The sequence below is a fragment of the Mastomys coucha genome, unplaced genomic scaffold, assembly GCF_008632895.1.
Source record: "Mastomys coucha isolate ucsf_1 unplaced genomic scaffold, UCSF_Mcou_1 pScaffold21, whole genome shotgun sequence".
NCBI classification, from domain to species: Eukaryota; Metazoa; Chordata; class Mammalia; order Rodentia; family Muridae; genus Mastomys; species Mastomys coucha.
The window spans coordinates 116,954,618-116,962,749 of NW_022196904.1; the positions used below are offsets into that span (position 1 = coordinate 116,954,618).

At 50.7% G+C, this 8,132-nt stretch overlaps 2 protein-coding genes across 3 annotated transcripts in view; both read right to left on the reverse strand.

The window, feature by feature from the left end:
- Positions 1-19: 19 nt before the first annotated feature.
- Prss53 (serine protease 53) lies at positions 20-3,931 on the reverse strand. Its single transcript, XM_031388450.1, has 10 exons — positions 3,672-3,931; positions 3,412-3,574; positions 2,837-3,102; positions 2,550-2,704; positions 2,182-2,401; positions 1,364-1,514; positions 1,020-1,284; positions 817-945; positions 406-634; positions 20-159 (listed from the first exon to the last, which is right to left on the reverse strand). The coding sequence occupies exons 1-10, from the start codon at positions 3,877-3,879 to the stop codon at positions 140-142; spliced, it is 1,806 nt and encodes a 601-aa protein (XP_031244310.1). The 5' UTR covers positions 3,880-3,931; the 3' UTR covers positions 20-139.
- Positions 3,932-6,960: 3,029 nt separating this feature from the next.
- The window catches only part of Vkorc1 (vitamin K epoxide reductase complex subunit 1), a 2,857-nt gene continuing 1,685 nt past the window's right edge, over positions 6,961-8,132 (reverse strand). The window contains exon 3 of one of the 2 annotated variants that reach the window (XM_031384631.1): positions 6,961-7,396. In XM_031384631.1, the coding sequence (XP_031240491.1) occupies positions 7,194-7,396 (203 nt within the window). In that variant the 3' untranslated portion in view covers positions 6,961-7,193. The remainder of the gene's footprint in view (positions 7,397-8,132) is intronic. The other variant, XM_031384632.1, reaches the window with a different exon arrangement.

The following is an 8,132-nucleotide window of genomic DNA, read 5'->3' on the forward strand; positions in this document are numbered from 1 at the left end:
CCAGCCAGCCAGCTGTTGGACCTGCCTCAGGGCTGGGAACCACAAGACTGGGAGGGGAAGGGCAGGGGTGTAGATTTGGGTGTTGATGTGGGAGTTGCCTGGTGTTTCTGGCGTCCTGTGAGTAAACTAGAGTCACCAGTCAACAACTGGCTGGTTGGCCTGTGAAGGAGAGGAAGAAAATTAGTTTGGCCCCGTCCCTATAGCTTTATTACTTCCTTTGAATAAGCAAGATCCATCTTGGCCCCTATGGTGTGTAGGAGACCTAAAGACCAAGAAGCTGAGACCCCAGCTTCATAAAAGTCCATGTGGGTCTGACTGTTGCTGTCCTCTACCCCAGGCATCTACAATGAGTGAGAATAGGATTTCCCCTAGGTGGGAGCCAAGGCTAAAGAAGAGGGAACATACTCGAGTTGACCAGGCAGCTTCCAGTCTCAGCCTCAGGCTCCGGCTCCGGCTCCGGCTCCTCAGCGAAGTAGACCTGCCAGTCTAGATTGCTGACCCAGTCCTCGTAGGCAGAGAGTGCTGCAAAAACTGCAGGCTTTGCAGAGCCTTGGCAGGTGTCTCCAAAGCTGTGCAGTCCAGCCAGGAACCATGTACCCCTGATCTCATGTACAAGTGGTGCCCCAGAGAGGCCCTGTTAGGGAGCAGGTTACACTTGGCAACTTCCTGCAGCAGGTAGAAGGAGTTTGGGGGCTGTTTGGGGGCAAGCTGGCACAGAAAGGCTAGCAGCCGAGCCTGGCAGGAAGTCTGTTCGTGAACTGCAGGGTGAGAGAACACCAGGGGTCTGCTGGGTAAGGATTGGGAATTTGAACTCACCTCACAGTGAGATGGCTCACCCACAACTGTGGTGCATACCATCCCTGGCAGAATGGGAATGCCCGTGCTCCCAGGAACTGCATGTTGTCTGCTACAGGCCATTGGCCCCAGGACTGTCACAGGTACTGTCTGGGGGTAGTTGATGCCTGTAAAGCAAAGGAAGAGCCTAGATGCCTCAGTTTCCTCTAAGTTCAATGGACAACTGTCAGTGTCCCCATTCCTATACCTGCTTCTTGGGTCAGCCCAAGAACCCAGCCGTGTTCACCGTCAGGCAGGTGGTGGTCAGCATAGGGCAAGCAGAGGGGCCTTAGGCTAGGGCCCAATGTCACAGGCTGAGCCAGCAGCAGGAAGGCCACATCATAGCCGCCTTCTGGGTGGGTGTAGGCCCCATGCAGAATGAGTTGCTTCAGGCCCCGTTCCTCTGGTCCAGCCCCCAATCCTACACTCCATTCCTCTAGGGTTTGGCGCCTGTGTTGAGAGGCAGGGTTGACAGCACTGAGTGACAGAGCTGAGACAAGGGCACAAAGGAGAGAGACATAAGGCTCACCCGATAAAGCAGTGAGCAGCAGTCAGCACCACCACCTCTGATACCAGGGCTCCACCACAAGCCAGCTTCCCGTGGTGCTTCAGCCTGGCATCCCAGGGCCACTGAGACAGGGCTCCTGCCTGGGGTTCTCCACTCCTCAAGGAGCCACATGCTGAAACAGGCGAATTACATCATTCAGTTTATTAAGTGGTCTCTTACTGCTAGGGCCTGTGCTGAGTGCTTCCGTAAGTTAGCAAGTCTTCCTTTATCTTGTTCTAAGTTGAGACTTTCAGCCTCATGACCAAAGGTAACCAAACTAGCGTAGAGTTTAACTTGGAGCTCTGTAGCCCAAACCAGATAATGTGCATGCTTTTAATCGTGATGTCTGACAGTATCCATCTAGTCTTACCAGGAAGGGCTCTGCCCAACCCCCCCTCCCTTCTGCACTTCTCCAAGCCTGTACCAGCCCTAAAACCCTGACTATCAGAACACAGCTTCCTTCCCAGGAATGACTTTGCATGCAATTTGCATTGCAGACACTGCCTTGTCTCACCTTCCTGGATCTCTGCCCTGGACACTTGCAGCTTTTCCCCTGAAACCAGCCAAATTTCAGAGACATTTGTATACCCAAATCTGTAAAACTCCCTGGCCCCAATGGGGCTGTTTCTATCCCGGGAGCTAAAAGGGGCCTTAGCAAAACTCTTGGTTCTCTATTGGCCACATCTAGGCTCGGAGTCTGAGCAGAGTTTGTTTCCTTGTCCTTCCACCCACTGCTCAGGAAGTCTTGAGTACAGGAAGTCCCCGTACACCCCAGTCCTGATACTCATGCTCATACCTACCTACACAGCTGTTCTCATCACTCATCTTCTTAACTCCTGAGTCTTGCACCAAAAAAGCTGCCCCGTGAACATAGGCCTGCAGCCATGAACTGTGTGCCGCCATGTCAGTCAGCAGCACAGGGGTGTCCTCTTGAGCACATTTTGATGTGAAACTAATGATCCCAACCTGGACCCAGTGTCCATCCGGTTCACGGCACATCACAGGTCCCCCAGAATCTCCCTGAGCCAGGGAAAGAGCCAAAAGCAGAAACCCCTGAGCCCCAGTACTGGCCAGATGCCCCCTGGCTGTACCTCTATTACCCTTCTCTGAGGATTGGGCCCTCAGCCATAGACTAGACCCTCCCTTCCCCCTGAATTCCTCATCAGACCTGGCAGGGTCCCTGTATCCCAGGCTGTGCACCCCCACACAGCATCCCAGGTCTTGCTGGGTTGGCCAGCAGCCTCTGGTGCAACCGATTGTAGAGACAGTTACAAGTGGGGCGGCTGATGAGACGGAGGCGCAGATTCCGTAGGGTCCTGGAAACTGGTAAAGGAGATAATATTGAGCCTAGCCTTGAAACAATGGGAGCAGGGGCTAGCACAGTTAGGAACTGATCCTGTTTGAGCCTGGGCAAGCAAAGTGCCTCTCTAGACTTCTGTCTAGGACAGTACTTACCATCACTGGTGTTCTGGTCCCAGCCAGTGGCCCAGCAAGAAGCTCCAAAGGGGAAGTGGTGGGTGGGTTGGGGCAAGCAGAGGGTTGTGCGAACTGTGGGGTGGGTGAGCTGGAGTAGGGCCAGGTCTGACCCCTGACTGTAGTGGTTATAGGCCTTGGGCAACTGCAGGGCAGCAACTCCCACCTCCTCAGCCCCCAGGCTCTGCCCCTCCTGCTTGAGAGAACCCAGGACCACAGACCAGGAGCTCAGTTCTGCTGTGGCCATCCTGAAAGGAGAAGGAGAAGGCCCAGACAGCTGAGTGCCAGCGGAGATGTGACAACGTGGAGAAGAGCACAGGCAGGGGGACATGAGCAGATACAGCACATAGCTTTCAGCACAATTCCCTCCTCTCAGTCTTCATTTCCTCCTTTGTAAAGCTTCCACCATGAAAGATCGCTAAGGTTAAGCTAGCATTGTGTCTACTCCATTGGCACATTTCCCATAAATGATACTTATTATTTTAGAGGCAGAAAAGTCTTGTGAGGTACAGGGACAAATCCACCCTCAAATCGAGAGACTGAAAAGTATGGCTCACCTTTCAAAGCAGTGAGCAGCTGTGAGGACCCAAGTATCTGCCACCAAGGAGCCACTGCAGATGTGCACACCCTGTCGCCTCACACTGGCCTGCCAGGGCCATTCACCAGGTACTGTGTTGCCTTCCTGAGGCTCTGGAGGGCCAGGGCCACGCTGCCCACATGCTGTAGAGAAGGGGGAGTCATGTTAACTGCAGGACCACACAATACCATTTCCCCTCATATGTGAGTACAGCCCAGGTCCCAGGTCCCCACCACTTACCACGCTGAGCTGCTTGAAGACCTAGGAAGAAAAAACACAAGATGTGGGGGAGCCGTAACTGCCTGGCCCAGGTTAGGTGGAGAGATGAAGGACAGGCTCTGGGTCCATAGCTATGACTGGCTACCTCTCCAGCTCCTCCCCAAATGAAGACATTTATATGAGGCAGAAAAGCAGCTTTTATTGGAGCCCATTCAGAGTACACAGACATTAATTCTCTCAGCTGTGCTCAGCACTCCTGGGCCCAAGGAGCAAGGCCTGAGGTTTACCTTGGGAGTAGGCCAATCCTCCTCCAGGCTTCTGAACCCCTAACTCCTGCCTTTACCACTGAGTCAGAGAGGTGGCCTGTGTATGCGAAGAACATTAGCTTAATTGTCCCTTCAGCTGTGGAAGCCTAAGAAGGTAGATTAGAGGTCTGTGTCATGTCCTAAGTGGGGGAGGCCCCAAGTGAGTCTCACTCCACCCCATCCTAATGAATCAAACTGTCTACCTTTCCTGTGGGTCCCTGTCATTCCTATAACCCATCGCAGCCTCACTCAAATACAGAGGCAGGGTTGGTGTAGACGGCCACTAGTCAGTGAGGCCAGAACATGCCTAAGGTCTTTCTGGAAGGAGAGGATAAGAGAGAGAGAGACAGGAGAGAGAGAGAGAGAGAGAGAGAGAGAGAGAGAGAGAGAGAGAGAGAGAGAGAGAGAGAGAGAGAGAGAGAGAGAGAGAGAGAGAACAACAGACAGTGATCTCAGGTCCTTCCCTTTCTAACCCTGGCATTAGACTGTAGTCAAGGACATTATTTAGCATTTCTGTACTTCAGTTTCCTTACCAAGGTAGAATAATGCCAGTACTTAAAGAACTGTAAAGATTAAATATATTAATAGGTTCTTCCAGAGTGCTGTAACTTGGCCCAGGAAAATCACAGCCATTTTGACAATAGATAGTGTATTACCTCCCCTCAGCACCTCAGCCCCAAGAACACCTCCCTCTCCAAAAGACACACACCAAGGATATTCACAGGGAGGGAGACTGCAGCCCTCTCAGGATCCCTTACATACCAAATCGCAGGCTCCCGGGGCAGATGAAGGCTTCGGAGCTACCCCCCGCCCCCCGACTTACCCTCTATCACAACCACAGCTCCCACAATAAGCAGCTCTGGTCTCCAGCTCTGCCTCATGCTGCTCCAGGCCACTCAGTGCTCAGGCTGTCAGAAAGGCCACCTGGGTCTCCCTGGCTCCACCCCTGCTCCGCCCCCAGTCAGCTAGGAGTCAGGTGTTACTTTTCCTGGGCTGGAAGGGAGCCAACAGCTCTTAGCTTGGGGCCTGTGGTTGTGTGGCCCTTACCCCTCTCTGGCTTCTCCTGTTACCGGCCCTACTCCTCTAGTTCAAATCCTAGTTCCTCCAGTGACTTTGAACAGTGAAGTTGTTTGTGCCTTACATGAAAAACTTAAGTGCTTATGGGTGCCAGGGAGATTCTAGAGAAATGGAGCAACAATTAACTGCATGACCTGGTTTAATTCCCAGCATCCATAGGGCAGTTCACACTGTGGTCTGTAACTCCAGTTCAAAGGGATCTGACACTGTCTTCTGCCCTCCCAAGTCACCATTCACATATAGTACATGAACACACATGCAGACACAATACTCATACACATAGAATAATAGTAAAAATGTCAAGTTAGCCCCTTCAAATGGACTAGAAGGAAGGCTGTTTTTTTATTACTGTTCTTTCAATTATTCCAGAGAGAGGGCTTCCAGGGTTTGAAAGCACATGGCCAGGTGCCTTTACCTGGTGAACCATCTCACCAGAACGATGCAAAAACACTTGCCACCAAGCCCAACTACCTGGGTTTGATTCCTCAGACTGACGTGTTTGACAAAGAATTCTTGCAAGCTGAACTCCACACACACCATGATATTTAGCCCACACATGCGCGCACATACACGCTAACTTTTTAAAAACATGCTTAGGGCCCCGGAGAGATTGCTTACTGATTCTTCACTACCTGTTTGTCCCAGAGGACCCAGGTTTGAGTTCTAAATCCACACAGAAGCTGACAAACATCTGTAACTCCAGTTCCAAAGGATCCAACAGTCTTCCACCCTCTGCAGGTACCAGACCCATGTGGTGCACAGATAAACATGCAGGCAAATGCTCCCACACACTAAATAATTTTCTAAATACAGTGGTATACACTTCTAATCCCAGTACCTTGAGGCTGAGGCAGATTTTTGAGTTTTAGTTGAGCTACCTAACAAGTTCAAGGCCAGCCTGGACTAAAGCAAGACCCTGTCTCAAAAACAAATCAGCCATCTGTTAGTGTTTAGCCAAGTGTGATTTGCAGACCAGCTTTTTCCTGCATGAAAACTTCATCTGTGGAGCAATGGTGGACTCCTTAGACTCTTCTCAGCTTCCCTGCCTCCCGCAGGCCAAGGCCAGGCGGGTTTCATACACTTCCCTTGGTTTGCTTCGGAGGTAACATGTGCAGGGCTGTGTGTTAAAGGGGTAGCTCTCATCGTAACCTCTCTCTGGGTCTGCTGCCTTGCTGGCATTGCTCTCCTTTCTTGCAATGGAGGTTAGAACACTGAGAGGACATCCTTTTCCACCTCCAGACTCCCAATTTAGGCTAGCTCCACCATTACCTGATACAGAGGCAACTGTGAGAAGAGCTTAGAGCAGACATGAGCCAATGCCCAGGCGAATGTAGATTGCGATATAGGGGCTAGGGTATAGCTCAGTGGTAGAACACTTTCCTACTTGCAGTGCGAATTAGGGTTGTGTTTTAATTTGAGATCTCCTGCCCCCAACCCTTTCCCAGTACTAGACATGTGGTCTCAGAGCACATTAGCTTCTCTGTACCTAAGCTCCTTCATCAATATAGAAACAATGGTAGTGATTATTTCATAAATTAACACAGGTTCTTAGTCAGTGCTTGAGATGTCAAGTCCTTAATCCATATTAGGGAAAACAGAAATAGAATCTTAGCCTGGCCCTGCACAGGGTTAAGACTGGCTGTAGGTGAACTCTACCACAGTAAGAAGTTCTAAGCAAGTTTGCCTTCCAGGTGTATGGCAGGCCCTCCTACGACAGGAGGTCTGATCTGTAGGCAGCAGGCTCAAGCTTGTTTCCTGGACATGGGGGCTGATGTGCCAGGTTTTGCTGACTACACATACTATAGATGATGCGGCCTCCCCTTCTGGGCAGGCCCTCCATTCTCTCTGACTCATCCCAGTTCCAGAGAAGGCAGTAACAGGGAAAGACCAACACCCGGAAGGGTCTCTGGCAGGCATATACTTCAGACTTGACCAACATAGAAAATTTTATTGTTCAAAATCCTTCTCTTTAACCAATAGCAGAAAGCAGCCCATGGGAACAGAACTTAGAGACACATTTGGTCATTTTTCTGTGTGTGGTTATGGAGGGAGATTTGAATGAGTGGAATAGGGCTTTCTAGGAAACCACACATGATACACTTGGGCAAGGGTCAGGTGCCAAGGCAAAGCAAGTTAGGTTAGCCTGGCATGAGATGGGAACTCAGTGCTTTTTGGCCTTGTGTTCTGGCACCTTCTGGAAGCTGAGCAACATCAGGCCCACATTGATGGCATAGGTGGTAATGCACACAATGCAGAAATCATACAGCACAAAGAACAGGATCCAGGCCAGGTACACAGAACCAGCGACAGACACCAGAGAACTCAGGACCAGTAGGATATAGGCCCAACGTCCCCTCAAGCAACCTGTAAAACAAGAGAAGGTCAGTAATGGTATATCTAGAACTCCGCTCAATGACAAACAGCAGGCGCTTCTAGTGAAAGTACTCTAAGACAGAATCTGTTCAATAATTCTTGGGACCCAGAGTAAATTCTCTTGCTAAACTACATGAGATGAAACACAAGTTACCCATTGGAGTCCTCTCAAAAGGAAGTTCAAGGTCAACCTGGAATGTCTCCAAAATCAAACCAAAAACCACCAGCTGAGCATGGTGGTATACAGTTCCAGCACTCAGGAAGCAGAAGCAGGAGGATTTCTGCAAGTTCCCGGCCAGACTGGTCTATATAATGAGCTCCAGGACAACCAGGGTTCTGTAGGAAGACCCTGTCTCAAAAAGAACAAAACCTACTAAGTGTGGTCCAAAACCATGCCTTTAACCCCAGCTCTCAGATGGCAGAGGCAAACAGATCTCTGAGTTTGAGGCCAGCCTGGTCTACAGAGTGAGTTCCAGGACATACAGGGCTACACAGAGAAACCCTGTCTCGACACTTGCCTCAGCCCCCCCAACTCCTCTCAAAACTAAACCAAACAACAAAAACAAAAACAAAGTCAGGTGTGGTGGTGCACACCTTTAATCCCAGCACTTTTGAGGCAGAAGCAGGCAAAGCTCTGAGTTTGAGGCCAGCCCAGTCTACTTAGTGACCTCCAGGATAGCCAGGGTTACACAGAGAAATTCTGTCTTGGGGGGGGGGGGGGGGAGGG

What these genes read in the sequence shown, in the direction of transcription:
- Prss53 (XM_031388450.1), bottom strand. Translation starts at nt 3,879, where the DNA reads ATGTCTGTGTACTCTGAATGGGCTCCAATAAAAGCTGCTTTTCTGCCT. An exon ending in GCTGCTCACTGCTTTGAAAG is followed by an intron (nt 3,103 to 3,411) that starts GTGAGCCATACT and finishes TTCTCCTTTCAG; the next exon opens with GATGGCCACAGCAGAACTGA. An exon ending in GGATACAGGGACCCTGCCAG is followed by an intron (nt 2,402 to 2,549) that starts GTCTGATGAGGA and finishes TCCCTGGCTCAG; the next exon opens with GGAGATTCTGGGGGACCTGT.